The sequence below is a fragment of the Corythoichthys intestinalis genome, chromosome 4 (assembly GCF_030265065.1).
Source record: "Corythoichthys intestinalis isolate RoL2023-P3 chromosome 4, ASM3026506v1, whole genome shotgun sequence".
Classification (NCBI taxonomy): domain Eukaryota; kingdom Metazoa; phylum Chordata; class Actinopteri; order Syngnathiformes; family Syngnathidae; genus Corythoichthys; species Corythoichthys intestinalis.
Window position 1 is genome coordinate 6,502,982 of NC_080398.1, and position 17,071 is coordinate 6,520,052.

General features: G+C 38.6%; 1 protein-coding gene across 1 annotated transcript; it reads left to right on the forward strand.

Annotated features, from left to right (window-relative positions):
* Positions 1-1,356: 1,356 nt before the first annotated feature.
* gpatch4 (G patch domain containing 4) lies at positions 1,357-14,964 on the forward strand. The gene is made up of 8 exons (XM_057835482.1): positions 1,357-1,436; positions 1,635-1,713; positions 4,136-4,209; positions 4,395-4,487; positions 9,540-9,665; positions 9,735-9,835; positions 10,474-10,524; positions 14,381-14,964. The coding sequence occupies exons 2-8, from the start codon at positions 1,635-1,637 to the stop codon at positions 14,760-14,762; spliced, it is 906 nt and encodes a 301-aa protein (XP_057691465.1). The 5' UTR covers positions 1,357-1,436; the 3' UTR covers positions 14,763-14,964.
* The last annotated feature ends 2,107 nt before the right edge of the window (positions 14,965-17,071 follow it).

The following is a 17,071-nucleotide window of genomic DNA, read 5'->3' on the forward strand; positions in this document are numbered from 1 at the left end:
AGTGAGAGTAGCATCACACACGCAAGCACGCAGGCCCGCTGGACAACAGCTGTCCGTCTTGGAGCGACATGACGACCTTGACAAGCAGCTGCTGTGCTGCTTTTTTTGTTTTGTTTTTGCAGCTTGTCATCTCCCCCTCCAGATAAAGACGTCATGCCAAATATAGAAAACTGGAAGAATGAGAGCAATGTTCCCACAGTGAGACTTTTGAAGAGAGCACTCAGAACAGAATTTAAGGCCAATTTAGGGGGAAATTTCAAAGCCGGCCTTGGGGAAAAAAAAAAAAAAATTAAAAGAAGAAAAGTTAAAAACACATCAAAATATCAGAAAATTTCTTAGACACACATTCACACAAGGAAAAGTTAAAGTATAATCAATTAAAAACCTACATGATGAAGTTTAATCATTTTTTAAAATCACTTCATTACAATTAATACATTTAAGACTTTTCAAGAACCCGTGGGAACCCGTAATCAAAATTCAGAATCATTTAAGAAGTTAATGATCTCCAAAAAACAACCTACGAAGAAATATTATGCTGTTGTTTTTGAAAATACTCGATATTAATGGTTTATTGGCGTCGTACAAGATGTTGCCAAGCTAATGATGCTACTGGTATTGTCATTATGAGGCTGAGGTAACCGTAGTTTAACGTGTTTGGTGACATTTGCCGCCATCTAGCGTATATTATTAAATATGTGCTTAAAACGCTTTTAATGCACAAAATCTTGAATAAAACTTTAGATGTCAACTTCGTCAAATAAAAACGCTTTAAGACAAATGAGCGAAATATTGTGTCATTTTCGACGAAAATGCCAACGTGGACAAAACATTCTAGAAAAATATACATGAATATACATGATTAAAACTTTAAACAGGCGTTAATTCAAATAATTAGGTATCAATTAATATGTTTTTATGTAAGTGAGAAAGTTTACCTACCATTTTTGTCATGACATGAACTTTCTGAGTGACAATTCATTTTTGGCGAAATTACCGCGTGGGAGGATTTCATGTGAACATAAAGTGCCGACGAGGAGCTAACTTTTAAAAAATTTATAGACTTTATCCTTAAAGTAAGTGGACAAAATTACAAATTTGTCTACTCAGATAAACCTTTTGAGGTAACCTACATATCTTTGAACGAGAATGAAACATTATGGTTGTTCCAAATGCGATGAAAATGCTTAGGGAAAGTGCTTTAAAAAAAAATCAAAATAAATAAATAAATATACCAAGCTTGACCGTTTATTTTCTATTATACGTTTTGTATTACAGTTACAAAATTCATAATATTTATTCATTAGGTATAAAAATTAATTTAAAACAAATTTTTATCGTGCGTTTGCGCGAGAAAAGCAGGAAGAAATAAACGTGACGTACTTCCGGTGTCATGGCAGCCTCTGATTGAAGCCGCGTGTCCAACTTCTCTCAAGGTTTCCACTTTTTTATCATCTATTACGAAGTGAAATGCGGCGATCTAAGTTTGTCGATTAAACCCGACACTACGTTTTGGTTAAACATCGCAGTGAAAACTTTACTGATGTGTTAATATCACGAGACGTTCACGTTTGTTTGGGTATTCTCCCGGTCTTGACGGTGAAAACTAAGTAACTAAACTTCCCCACATTTAGATGACGGACGTCGTGCAAGAAAAGGGCCACGGCTTGAGGTTTGCCGAGCAGCAACTGAAGCGTCATGGCTGGAAGCATGGTGAGTTTTTAGCACCATTGGCTGCCATTGACAGCTATAGACGAACCAGAGCTGCTTTACAGCTGATTTCACATTGAGCGTACAGTCATTTTGCCATATTACGACTTAAACCAGTCAAACTAAGGAAACACATCAACAGCGTTGGCTGTAACGTCAATGCAAAATGCCATTTTAGTTGTATCATTGTTGAAATTGTATTTTTAATGTTCCTATTTATGATGGTTTTTACCAATTCACTGCTATTGACAGTGATTGTAAATCCATTTAAATCGGGCTGGCTGCTATTGAATGATGTTTCACCACTGACGGTGATAGAAGTCCAATCCATTAGGACTGGATCTGATCCCAATCCAAATGGATTGCACGTCTGTCCACCGTCAACGAGTTAAACTACGAAAGATGTCATGGAGTAGTGTCCTCTAAAAGTTTTTTTCATACTGTTCCAACTTTTTGTGTGGGTATTTTACTCCCTCCTCCTCCTTTCATCATTTGTTGACTTTATTTCTTAAAAAAGAAAAAAATGACCATGTCTCATGATTGTCTGACTTTACATATTTTTTAGCGTGTAATATTACTATATACGAGGGGCATTCAAAAAGTAATACACTCAAGTGCATTGCTCGTACAGTATTTTACCATACTTGTTTATATTATAAACATGATAGGACACACCTTTGTGGGATTGTTATATGAGTTTTTCTTATTTTCAGATTTTTAAAGCTTAAACTAGCTTCCAAAATGGCTGCCCCTCTTAAAGCTCGTCAGAAACAGAGCTGTAATTGAATTCCTTGTTGCAGAGGGAGAAACCCCTCTGATGATTCACAACCCGCTGGAAAATGTCTACAAGGATCATACCATAGGCTATAGTACTGTAAAAAGATGGGTAGGGGTTGGTAAAGCCAGCATAGCCGATAAGCCCCATAGTGGTCGCCCATCCACCTCTGTCAATCTTGACAGCAAAACTTGTGCTGATGAGTTGGTTTAAGCTTTAAAAATCAGAAAATAAAAACACATATACGGTAACAATCGCAAAAAGTCCTATCATTTTTGTGCCAAATAAGCAAGGCAAGGCAAATTTATTTATATAGCACAATTCAACACAAGGCAACTCAAAGTGCTTTACATCACACGAAGATCATAAAAATCACATTTAAATCAACACAACGTAAAAACCAAGACAAAACATCACATTTAATCACAGAATAAAAATAAATAAATAAAATAAAAATAAAAACTACTACTAATAATTGAAATCAGCAATGGAGAGAAGCACAAGAGGAATAGAAAGCAGGTAGATTGAAATATATAGACAGTTATGGATATGCAGTGCTAAACAAAAGCGTTTTTAGCCCTGATTTAAAAGAGCTAACAGTTTGAGCATATTTAAGACGTTCGGGTAACTTGTTGCAGAGGTGAGGAGCATAATAACTAAATGCTGCCTCACCCTGCTTGGTTCTTGTTCTTGGAATATGCAGAAGACCCGTTCCAGACGACCTTAGGGGGTCTAGATGTCTCATAGGAATCTAACAAGTCAAGCATGTATTTTGGTCCAAGGCCATTAAGTGTTTTGTAGTATTTTATAGTCTATCCTTTGACTCACTGGAAGCCAGTGTAGCGATTTCAAAACCGGTGTAATGTGGTCCAGCTTCCTTGTATTTGTGAGGACTCTGGCTGCAGCATTCTGTACTAGCAGCAGCTTCCTGACTGATTTTTTATCAAGACCTGTAAGTAAACCGTTGCAATAGTCCAGTCTGCTGAAAATGAATGCATGCATAAGTTTTTCCATGTCTTGTTGAGTCAGAAGCCCCTTAATTCTGGTTATATTTTAGGTGGTAATAAGCGGATTTAGTGACGGACTTTAGATGGCTATCAAATTTTAGGTCTGAGTCAATAATTACGCCAAGGTTTCTGACTTGATTTGTAGCTGTAAGTGACATTGTGCTAAGTTGGCTGCTTATCTTTGACCTTTCCTTTTTTTGGCCCAAAAATGATCACCTCTGTCTTCTCCACATTTAACTGGAGAAATACATAAACAAAATTGGTAAAATCCTGTAAGAGCAATGCACTTGAGTGCATTATTTTTTGAATGTCCCTTGTAGTTTTTTCTTGTAATATTTTGATTATTGGAAATTGTATCTTTTCCTTGTTAATACATTGCTTAAAAAATGGACAAAATTTTAATCGTTTTCCATATACAGTATCATAATTTTAAAATTGGGACTTCGAGTTTTGTTGTAAATCCATTGCTAACAAATGTACACATTAATTTGTAATATTTAGAAGTTACCAAGCATTGCATTAAAATTGGATTGGATATTTACCACCATTATTGGCACTGAAACAGCAACGTTCGATGCTAGCCATCCCAGTTAAAATACATTAGGCGTCTATCGGTCAGTTTTAACACGCTTCTGTTTGTTAGGCAAAGGACTGGGTCGGGACGAAAACGGCATATCCGAAGCCATCAAGGTCAAAGTCAAATGCAACAAAGGCGGGGTAAGAATTGTTTTCGTGGTGCGTTTTTGTGCAGTCCAGTTGGCTAAAAATGAGTACATGGATACATTTTTCCATGTCTTGTTTGGACAAAAGCCCTTCATTCACAGGCAAAATTAGGGATTACTTTTAGACGGGTGTCCCAGTTTAGCTCTTAGTCAATAACAAGTAAAAATTGTGCTTGTCAGGTGGGCCACAAAGAAGGAGAGCAGTTCACATTCCAGTGGTGGGATCACGTCTTCAATAAAGCCTCGTCCAGCCTGCAAGTGGAAACTCATCAGGTCTGTGTTCACTTTTGTCTCTTGGCCATTAGGTCTGACAGTCTATCGAACAGGCGATATACCGCGATACTTTGTAGCCCAAAAGGTTTTTAATATGCTCCCGCCAAAAATAGATATATTTCTTTAAAAAAAGGTGTCACTGCTTAAAAGAAGCCAAAAGGTTGCTACCAAAATCTTCTATTTGAATAATGTCTACGTTAGCTGACTGCCATTGACGGCGCTAGACATCCAATGAACTCATTTGCTCCCAAAAACGTATAAATACGTTCTATTTTTAATTGTTTCAGTTCACGTTTTTTTCCCATAAGAGACATCTCTGGGTTCTGATTCAACTAAGCTCCAAAACACAAAGTTGAAAATCCATTTTAAAGCAATAAAACTGGCCACTAGAGGGCAGTAGCGCATTTGGTAAGACCCGCAACCGGATTCAATGTCAACGAGCAGCAGGGTGTCCCAGGCCCCCTATATAAAATGACATATTAACAGATTCGGACTCGCCTAATAAACAGAAAAACAAGCTTCTGCTGTAAATTGGAATGAGTTTATCACTAGTAGACGTCCAATTCATTTGAACTGGGAGGGTGGCAGCGAATGAACGAATGTCCCTCCCACTTCAAACGCATTGAACATCTATGGCCGTCACTGGCAGCCAGTGCCAGGCAATGAGGTCATTTTGGGCCATTTAAGGGTATTTACCTGTTGATTTTCAGTTACTTCCTGTTGATTTTGGGGTATTTTATGGGTCACTTCCTGTTTATTTTACGTTACAAAACAGGAAGTGACCTGGGAATCACCCAAATGAATAGGCAGTGACTCAAACTCAACAGGAAATGACCTGTAAATGCCCTAAAATGAACAGCAAGTGACCAGTAAATGCCCCGAAAATCGGACCGAATGACTGTGAATGGTCTGGTTTGGAATGAACCAACGTTCTCAGTCGGATTGGGTGTCGAGCGCCGGCAAGGCAGCCTTAGAGTAAACTGAGACACTATTATGGTGGAAGATTTTGGGTGCAATTGTTGGTTCTAGGGCTACAGCTATCGATTATATTAGTACTCGATTAATCGATGAACTAGTTAGTTCGAATAATCGAGTAATTGGATAAGAAACAATTTTAAAAGGAAAAATTAAAATACCTGGGATGAGCCTCAAGCAATATAAAAAATAAATGAGGCTCTACCGTATGTACAACAATTGGCTAACTTACATAGCAAAAGTCCGTTAGTTGAAATGCTATAAAATACTAACGTTTTTTTTTTAACAATGCTCCTAGCAAATGGTTCAAAAATGGTAAATTACGAATGCATTAAAAAACATTAGCCCAAACAAAAACTTAGCTTACGTTGGTCTTAACAGGGAGCAGTTGGATTCAGCCATGTAAAATGAGGCAGACCACAGGGGCAGTGTTTCCACCCTAATCTATAAAACTAAATGTAAACACTTTCAAAATAAACCATTACAACGCCACTTTAATTTAATGAATACCCGAAGCAATAAAATTGTAATTTTGAATATTTTTTTCTTATCGAATACTCGAGTTAATCAATTAATCGTTGCAGAACTAGTTGGTTCCTTTTTTTTTTTTTTTTTTTTAATAGACATTGACACCTTTTTAAAACGATATCTCAATTCTTGCAGGAGCATATCGATAACCTTTTGGGATGCAAAGTATCACGATATATCACCATTTCGATATTTTGTCACACCCCTAAAATGTTACTTTGCTATCAAAAGCTCTATTTGTCTTGTTTGTAATTTTGTAAAAGGAAAACATTATTCTGATGTTTGGGATGTAACTAAAGCATAAAATTGCTGTGTTAAATTCTGTTTGAAATGTATACTTTCACAAAAAGCTCAATTTCTGTGTTTTTTCATCAGAAATTGGAATATTGCTCAAACTAAGCTATTATTTAATGCTGATTTCTAAAGAATGGAAAAAGATATGAACTTTTTTTCCTGCTGAAAGAAGAGAGTCTAATCTTTTGGTGGGTTCCATGATTATATAGCAATAGAACAGAATTGTCTGTGGGCCTTGCAAAATCGGTCAAAATCCAGTAAAACGGCCAAGAGCGAAGGGCCTTGCTCCGGTGAAAATGGCTGGGAGTGAATGAGTTAATTTTGATGGGATTGGACTTGTTCACAGACAGTCTTTTGTGGGGATTTACAGGTCACTTCTTGTTCATTTTAGGGCTTTTAGAGGTCCTGTTGATTTTGAGTCACTTCATTTTCAGTGGCCCAAAATCGACAGGAAATGACAGTGAGAAATTATTACTCATTGCCTGGCATTGGATGCCACTGAAGGCTATAGACCCTACTCACGTGACGTCACAGCCACGCCCCCGCGCCATGTTGTCCGTATACCCGTCATGTTAATGCATTAGCGCTTCGTAAATTCCTTCTATTATGGCGTGTTTTTCTGCTCGTTAATATTAATAATCAAAATGGTGAAGTCGTGTGTGGCGGTCGGTTGCAAAAACAGAGAAGATAGACGGAGAGACTTGAAGTTTTACCGTATTCCGAGAGACCCGAAGAGGAGACCGAGATTGACTGCTGCAATTTGACGAGAAAACTGAGCTCCAAACGACTACCACAGATTATGTAGTAGTCATTTTATATCTGGTAAAATGCATTTAATATATATTTAGAGGGTTTTGGGCTGGCAACCACAATTAAGATCATTGCTAGGCTAATCACCGACAACATACACTCAGACGTTGTGAATGAACTACCTGAAAATATATAGTTATAAGGGGATAATCAGACAGTTGTCATACAATTAATTTACAATTTCACTATTGAGGTCAAAAGCCAAAAAATAAATTCAATTAGGGACAATCTGGAGTAGTGCTATCGCACTTCATATTTATTACATATTATATATGTATGTAGTGAGAGTGCTATCGCTAAACCACATAAACATTAAAAGCCCTAGCTCCATTGACAAATGACATGAAATACATTAGACTTGACAGTGGATGTTAGCAAGAACAAAAGATTTTGAATTGAAAATTTCGTAACTCACCTTCCGAGCACAAGATTCCTGCCGAATTTTCGTGTACGAGGACCTGTTTCACCCAACCAGCAACGTAGCATTTATAAGCCTCCAAGCTCTTAAAGTTTTTCAAACTTTCGTGAGAATAGACCCTACCCACGTGGCGTCACAATTCCGCTCTCCTGAATGGTACCGCCCACTTGTCCGTCAAAACATAGTGTTAACCTGTTACGGCTACGTACATTTCTCCTATTCACTGCGTGTTTTTCTGCTCCTTAACATTAATAATCAAAATGGTGAAGGCGTGTGTGGCTGTTGGTTGCACTAACAGAGAAGATGGAAGGAGAGACTTGAAGTTTTACCGTATTCCGAGGGATCCAAAGAGGAGAGCGAAATGGACGGCTGCAATTCGACGTGAAAACTGGGCACCAAAAAAATCACCACAGACTATGTAGTAGTCATTTTATATCCGGTAAGATGCATTTAAGATATACTTAGAGGGTTTTGGGCTGACAAATAACCACAATTAAGATCATTGCGAGGCTAATCGCCGACAACATACGACGTAGTACGACATAGTTTCAAATTCAAGATGTTTGTGACTTCCCTTTCTTCCACCATCGTTATTTTTTGAATAATATTTAGCTGGTACCAAGTGAAAGAAACTGGCCTCGTCTACGGAGCTGACAAATAACCACAATTAAGATCATTGCGAGGCTAATCGCCGACAACATACGACGTAGTACGACATAGTTTCAAATTCAAGATGTTTGTGACTTCCCTTTCTTCCACCATCGTTATTTTTTGAATAATATTTAGCTGGTACCAAGTGAAAGAAACTGGCCTCGTCTACGGGGCTGACAAATAACCACAATTAAGATCATTGCTAGGCTAAAACATACACGTATGTATGTAGTGAGAGTGCTATCGCTAAACCATATAAACATTAAAAGCCTTAACTCCATTGACAAACGACATGAAATACATTAGACTTGACAGTGGATGTTAGCAATAACAAAAGATTTTGAATTGAAAATTTCGTAACTCACCTTTCCAAGCACAAGATAGATTCCTGCCGAACGAGGACCTGTTTCACCCAACCAGCAACGAAGTATTTAAAAGCCTCCAAGCTCTTGAAGTTTTTCAAATTTTCGTGGGAATAGGCTGATTTTGTGTGGACAAGATAATTGTAAATATCAGCGTAGCAGATGTCAGGCAGACAGGGCGAAGACAGTGGGTCGAAAAACATCGATTTGGGCATCAAATATGGATCTGGCGACTGTATAGAACGAAGCTTTTCCACATAACGCCTTTTATGCAACACATCCAGTGAGTTTACGGCATCAGAAAGCACCGGGTCTTCCATGAAATGCATTTTATATTCCTCGATCAATTGAAAACAATGCTAATACAGAGACAAAATGACGGACAAGTGGGCGGAACCACACAGCGAGCACGTGGTTTTATGACGTCGGTGGGTAGGGTATATAGGCTGATTTTGTGTGGACAAGATAGTTGTATATATCAGGATAGCAGATGTCAGGCGAAGCCAGCAGGTCGAAAAACATCGATTTAGGCATCAAATACGGATCTGGCGAATGGATAAACTGAAGCTTTTCCACGTAACGCCTTTTATGCAACGCATCCAATGAGTTTACAGCGTCAGATAACACCGGGGCTTCCATGAATTGCTCTATAACTTGCTCGACTAATTGAAAACAATGAGAATAGATCTAAAAAAATAGGTACAATATGGCGGCCGGAAACAGCAACACGCCCATTTTGTGACGTAGGTGAGTAGGGTCTATTGACATAGAACATTCGATCATTCACTGCCATCCCTCCCGCTTCAAATGGATTGGATGTCTACTAGTGATAATCATTTCAAATCCAAGCAGAAGGATGAAAATGATTACCGTAGTTGTTTTGTAGAGTATCGTAGAATGATTTCCTGGATCGATCGTATTGTGAGCTAACCAGAGGTTCCTTTTAGCCATTATGAATAAATGGGAAACCATTTAATGGAAATGGAAACCCTTTTGCTTTTTTGTTTGATCCAGGACGGCATTTCGCTGAAGAAGACGCCCGAAGACGGGGAAGACGATGACGACCGCAGTGGGATTTCTAACAAGAAACCACGGAAAGCTGCCCTAGCCAAAGCGAAACTTTACGGATGCTTCGTCAAGGTGAAAGATAGCTATTTAACCCCCGCGAGTTGTAGAGATGCGCTGACCCGACGCGTTTGTCGCATCCAGTCGGCCACTTTGCTGTCCGGTCACGAGCGCCCGGAACCAACAAGCGACAGCAGCTCAGACCAGGAAGATGATCAGAAACTGGATTTGTCCTCCGTAACTAAGTGAGAACACATTCTAACATTAGATTTTTTTCGGTGGATTTTTAAAAAATTATTATTACCCGTATTGGCCCGAATATAAGACGGTGTTTTTTTTGCATTGAAATAAGATTGAAAAAAAAGGGGGTCGTGTTATTTTCGCGCTCTACACATTATACCCATTCACGACGCTAGATGGCGCCAGATATCATTGAAGCGGTGTTCTGTCGTGACCGATCTCGGCTACTAGTATAACCAGTTTGCATTATTTTATTGCAATGTTTTTCCTTATTCAGATTTGTTTCAAGACTACAGTTACAGTTAGACTTTACTTTGATGGTTAATGCAGTTATTGCAATTTTGTTGTTTTATCACAATAGATTGGTTTATTTACATTTCAAAAACCAGAAGTCATTCATTTACTAATGTGATTCCACTTAAGTTTACATATTTAAATGTTCAGATATTAAGATTTGAATGAGGCAAAATAACATGCATGTACTGTAATTATTTTCTGTATAAAAATTAATTTGTTGTTCAAAAATTCTTTTTTCAAACTTGAGTCTTGAAAAAGAGGGGGTTGTCTTATAATCAGGGCCGTCTTAAATTCGAGCCAATACAGTATTATTATTATTTTGAACTCATTTTGTGATTTCTTCCAGGATTTCTGACTCTGACCTGATGAAGGCTTGCGGTGGACGCACTGCCCACAAGTCAGTACCTTCAAATGAACACACTGCAAGTATTTTAGGAGCTCAGTTATGTTTTTTTTGTTTGGGGGGTTTTTTTGGGTAGGAAAGGGGCCGGGGCCCTACGGAGGCCCCCGCGCAACATTTCCACTTGCCTGCAGGACTATCACACGTCTGATGGGATTCACGCATAACTAGTTGCATTTAGACACACTCAAGTAGAGAAATTGTCGGTGCCAGGGTTAGCGATCAGGCAGCATAGAATAGGATGTCAACATATCCAAACATGTCATTCACATAATACTGTGTTTCACACCTCACATTGCTGATTTGTATATGCTCCACCCAGCCTAATCACATCTCTTTCTGACTCACCCCACCCCCCTCTTTCTCCTCGGACCTCATCCCCCCCCTATTTTGTGTCTACCAGTGTAGTTTTTGGCAGCCCTTTTAATTTTCATCATAGTCTGTCTTTTGGATCATATTTTTGTGATCTCAAATTGTTTCTTCGTCTAGTTTTAGGCGACGTTTACTAAAAATGTAAAATTAACACATTTTATTCCTAAAATAAAGGTTTTTAACTGTTTTGTACGTTGACAAGCGAGCACAGATTGTAGCGTCTACAAGGACAATGCCAACACTCTCAACAGGAAAACGGTTCATTCTTCTCAATTATACACACCTGTACGCCACGAATTGTGTGGGCGGGGGAAGTTGTCCAATACCCCTTTCCCACTGAAACTAGTGGGTCAACACGCGTTTTTCCAAGCCGATGCATCCCACTAGCAATTGGCATTTGGCACCTTTCCCATTGGCGAAAAAAGCCGTCTTTTTTTTTTTTTTTTTTTCTTCTTCACCCATCTAACCCCTACCCCTCCTCAGCCGTGCGTAAGGTGCGTGACGTCACCACGCTAAGATATGCTTTGACAAGTGCGACAGAATTCATTCAGTTCAAGGAAGTTAACAATGCAAAGCAACATGGAAGCCTCCTTTCCGTTTGTGTTCTCTGTTTTCATGCTTTTTACTGCCCGCAAAATGGTCGAAATGCAGCAAAGGATCAACACTGTGCTTGTGCTGAGGCAACGTAGGCGACGTAAATTTTGGTTTGAAATTGAAAGGAGTCGTGTACGTCACAGAAGGAGGAGAAGAGCCTTTGTTTCATCTGTTATGGCTATTGCTCACGCTGCTACACCGACTGTTCGCCGTATGTGGATCCGGGCTAGAGCACATGGTTTTTGTTTTTTGTTATGACGCATCACGTACTAGCCTACATCACCACGTAAATTAGGGTGTTGACTGTTGACCCTGGGTTTTGCTTTCACACTGCATGGCGATCAGAGCCGAGGTGATTTTAACGCGGGTTGATTGACACGGGTCGAGGTGGTTCACTGCACCTTTCCCACTGCCACCAAAAGCTGATTGTTAGCGGGTTGACATGGGTTTTTTGGCCAGTGGGAAAGGGGTACAAGAGTTGACGAAGATGCTTGCCGTTAGCATTAGCCTAATGCTAAAACAAACACAAATGCTATGCTAATGCTATGAGTTACATTTAGTGTGTGATGATCATTCAACACAGACCTTTAAAGGCTAAAGCAGTGCTTCTCAATTATTTCCTGTTACGCCAAAATCCCCCCCCCCCCCGAAGACGTAAACGTTCCGCGCGCCCCCAACTTTGCCACCACTGTTAATACACTGTAGTAACATTTGTCTATAAAATTCTTATAATTATATAAGTACACCTCACCTCATTGTGTCCTTTTTAATATTAAAGTAGAAAATAAAAATAAAGTGTAAAAAAATAAATAGAAAATAAAAACAAAGTGTAAAAAAAAAACACATCCATACTATAAAAATAGACTTAAGATTTTTGAGAATTTTTTGACCATTTGATACTGAAAAAAAATTTCTGAATAAAATCAATAATCATTAATTCAAATTAATTAGCAACATGAACTGAAGATGACAATATGTCAAGGAATTGTACTGGAAAAAAAACAAGAATTAATACAACAAAAACAACAGTGTCAATGGACAGAGAGACAGTTTTTATTTTTGCTGCAGGCAGTATCTGCTCCATTGCTGTGGTGTTGGGTTATTTTGCATTGAGCAACTTGGTATGCCATCTTATGGGATGCTGACAGTGCTCGCTGGTTTAATGATGTAACACTGACAAAGCAGGACAATTGTTGGCAATATTCGGCACGTTTTCGCTGAAAAAAAAAAAAAAAAAGAATTCCTGCTGTCCGCTGCGAACATTTTTAGACAAAATAATCAGATTGGTCTTTACTCGTCTCCCATTGTACTAAAAGTCAAAGCCAAATGCTGAATAAGCTTCATCATATTTCTTCGTCTTAGCTTTTCATATCTCCATTGCTATTTGCTGTGTGGTCTTGTTTGGTTCAAAAATACTGCGCACATGCTGAAAATGAGAGCGCACTGCCACCCACTCAGTGGACGCGCAATTAAACTTTATTCTAGTAAAAAGTATGTTCCCCAAGGTCACATGTGCCACCCCCAGCATCGCTCTGCGCCCGCCCCACTATTTGAGAAGTACTGGGCTAAAGCAACATTGAGTCTTCTCCCTGGCCAACAAAACTAATCTTACCATGTGTGCAAGCCTGCATGGAGACTAGAGACGACACACTGGTGAGTCGGGGTGAGGGGGGGGGGGGCGCAGCACGTCACGAGTGACACAACCAGTCACTGCTGCAATGCAAGCTACCTCGACATATGATGTCACACATTGTGAACATGTGACGGAAACTGGCGGATTTTCGTCTCGTCAGATGAAAACTGGCATTCGGCGAGTTGTTTTAGTCTCCCAAAACACATTTTGAGCTCGTTATCATCTCGTCACCGTGATGAAAAAAGTGTTCATTTTTGTTATCGTTGTCGAAAACAACACTAATGTTCACAGGAGATGCAATTACCTAACAATAGCATTACTATATTCATAGGTAGTGTAGGTGTTTATTGTATTTCTTTTTGTTTGTTGTTCTTCTGTCTCTTCTATTTTCCTTTCGGTCCCCTCATAATCCCTTCCTGCTTGCCGTTTTCACCTAATAACCGAAACACAATGAATAACCATGATGGAGTATATCACACTCCCATGTGTTACATTAAAACTGCTCAGACCATATAAATAAATTACGGCTGTCAAACGATTAACATTTTTAATCGAGTTAATCACAGCTTAAAAATTGTAATTAATCGGAATTCCGACCATCTATAGAATATGCCATATTTTTCTGTAAATTATTGTTGGAATGGAAATAAGACACAAAACGGATATATACATTCAACATACTGTACATAAGTACTGTATTATAACAATAAATCAACAAGATGCTATTAACATTATTAACATTCTGTTAAAGCGATCCATGGATAGAAAGACTTGTAGTTCTTAAAAGATAAATGTTAGTACAAGTTATAGAAATTTGATATTAAAACCCCTCAATGTTTTCGTTTTAATAAAATTTGTAAAATGTTCAAACAAAAAATAAACTAGTAGCTCGCCATTGTTCAGCACCACCAATTCTCATGGTGCTGAAAACCATAAAATCAGTCGCACCCAAGCACCAGCAGAGGGTGACAAAACTCCAAAAAACACAAGTAACAAGTGCACATGACACTGTACTGTCATTTTAATCTGTTTGAGCGGGGCATGTGCGTTAATTGCGTCAAATATTTTAACGTGATTAATTTCCGCCCGTTAACGCGATAATTTTGACAGCCCTAAAATAATTTTTTTTAAAAACTTTAAACACAATCTTTTTTACCTGATTCCGATCTTCTGAATATGACGCGATTAGGCCCGATTTCCAATCACGTAATCGGATTGGGGACCTCCCTAATTTTTTTTGTTCGTTTGTTTAAGGGGAGCCAGACACGGCTTGAATATGAGCGCCAAGCTGGCCCGGCTGGAGCAGCAGGAGGCTGAATTCATGGCCAAATACGCCAACAAGACTGAAGACGAGCGTAAAAGCAAGACGAAGAAGACTGAAAACGTCCCCGACATTTCTCAACCCGCCGACCTCTACGTAAAGAAAAAGAAAAGGAGCCGTGACGGGGAAGCTGAACACAAACGCAAAAAGGAGAAGAAAAATGGTGGCGAAACGGTAGAAGAGCAGAACGACTACGTGGAATCGGAGGTGATTGTTTCTGAAAAAGTCAAGAGGAAAAGAGACTCCAAAATTGGTGAGAACGCAGAAAAAACGTCAAAGAAAAAGAAGAAAAAGTCACTCTCGTGTAGCGACTGAAGACTTTGTGTCATGACTGACTCATTAGATAATCGACCAATCACCAAAAAAAATTGAAATATGAATTTCATGTGCAAATGATTGACCTCGGAAGTGATTTTAACAGTGAATGACAAAGCGAAAAAATGGCCAAACCTAATTTTGACTTTTTTTTTCAAGCTGGAAAATAAAAGATTTTAAAATGTGCATTCATTATCACAAGTTAAAGGTCATACTTGATTTTTAAAATTTACTTTAATATCATAGTTGAGCATCGATGGGAATCGGTTCTAACACTCAGATTCTCCCGGAATCGTTTGAATTTTTAAATTTCGATTCCATGTTTCGATGCCATGACCGCCGAGCGGAAAAAAATGGCTTTAGTTCAAAGACTGATTTTTAAAAAATCGAGAAGTTAGACTAATATAAACCACGCAATTTTTTGGGACCATCCCTTTTTTTTTTTTTACCCTGCCTCTTAAAAGAATCTGAATCGAGAATTGTTCGGAACTGGAATCGAAACGTGGAATCGGAACCGGAATCGTTCAACTTCAAACGATGGCCAACCCTAATCATAAATGTAAGGCGCCCCGTAAGGGACATCGACAGAAACAAAATAAATTGAAGCAATTTGGTGCGTGTACCAGAAACTATCTGGTATACATTAGCATGATTTAGCATTTAAGCTAGCAGACTTTTGCTATGCAAGTTAACCAGTTTTTGTGAACATTAGCATTTAAGCTAGCGGACTTTTGCTATGCAAGTTAACCAGTTTTTGTAAACATTAGCATTGTATAGCATTTAAGCTAGCTGTCATTTGCTATGCAAGTGTTGAGTTAATTATCGAGGGTTGATTGAATATTTGCTTGATTGATCGAATATTTGCTTGTGCTCATATATACCTAATACATACATAATACATATTGCCATATTTTTTCTTATTTGATACAACCAGTAAATGATTATTGCTTGCTATACTAGGTATAATGTTTAAGTGTTACAAAGTGTTAAAAAGGGTCGGGGTGACAACTGCCTTGCTTCATGGCCGCAACATTGCGTAACTAGACCTTCTAGGACATCTTCAGCATCTTACGTCTGGACTTTCGAGGACAATCTTCCAGTCGAGGACATCTTCCATGGCCGCAGCGTTGCATAACTGAAGTGTCTGGGTCATTCGGACCACTTGCTTACACACGTGTATTTAGTTAGTTCCACCTACATGCTCACACATAGCCAACCAAAATGACATGGGTGTCTCCAGCTTGCTTTCCCCCTCCCTTTAGGGCGGCACCCTTCTGTGTCAGGACAAACCCCTAATAAGAGAGAGCAAGGTTTTTTTTGGTTTTTTTTTAGATCAGTTTTGGTGACTATACAGTGTTATCTAGCATTTTTCTGTCTAGTCCCTCCTTGCTCTCCTTGGCCAAGAAAACTGAGTGTCTTCTCTCCTTATTTTTGGGTAATTTCACGAATGTCTACCTAAGGATCTATTTTTGAACTTGACAGCAAGTTAGCCAATTTTTGTAAACATAAGCATTGTATAGACCCTACCCACGTGACTTCACAACTCCTTCCTCCTGACTGGTGCCGCCCAATTGCCCGTCAACACATCATGTTTACCTGTTACGGCCAGTGGCGCCTCCAGAAATTTTTCATAGGGGTGGCCAGATGGGGCCACTTAAAATCTTGGGGTGGCCAAAACTAAAAGCCATAATTTCAGGTTTTCATTATATTGTCGCAGTAAAAAGGTCAGGGGAAAACTTAAGACTTAAGGACACGGCTACTATTATACTTTGGTGTATAGTGTAATATTTGATGTTACTAATGATTTAATGTGCCTAGTCCATTACTGCCCAGTCAACATTTTGAGTTCCACAACAATTCTGTTTTATTGTGTTATGTATATATTAGGCATAAGATGTACATTTAACTAGGGCTGTCAAATGATTAAAATTTTTAATCGAGTTAATCACAGCTTAAAAATTAATCGTAATTAATTGCAATTCAAACCATCTCTAAAATATGCCATATTTTTCTGTAAATTATTGTTGGAATGGAAAGATAAGACAAGACGGATATATACATTCAACATCCTGTACATACAGTGCCTTGCAAAAGTATTCGGCCCCCTTGAACCTTGCAACCTTTCGCCACATTTCAGGCTTCAAACATAAAGATATAAAATTTAAAATTTTTTGTCAAGAATCAACAAGTGGGACACAATCGTGAAGTGGAACAAAATTTATTGGATAATTTAAACTTTTTTAACAAATAAAAAACTGAAAAGTGGGGCGTGCAATATTATTCGGCCCCCTTGCGTTAATACTTTGTAG

Coding starts and splice junctions, on each gene's coding strand:
- gpatch4 (XM_057835482.1), top strand. CDS start 1,635: ATGACGGACGTCGTGCAAGAAAAGGGCCACGGCTTGAGGTTTGCCGAG. Junction 1,714..4,135: donor GCGTCATGGCTGGAAGCATG/GTGAGTTTTTAG, acceptor TCTGTTTGTTAG/GCAAAGGACTGGGTCGGGAC. Junction 4,488..9,539: donor TGCAAGTGGAAACTCATCAG/GTCTGTGTTCAC, acceptor TGTTTGATCCAG/GACGGCATTTCGCTGAAGAA.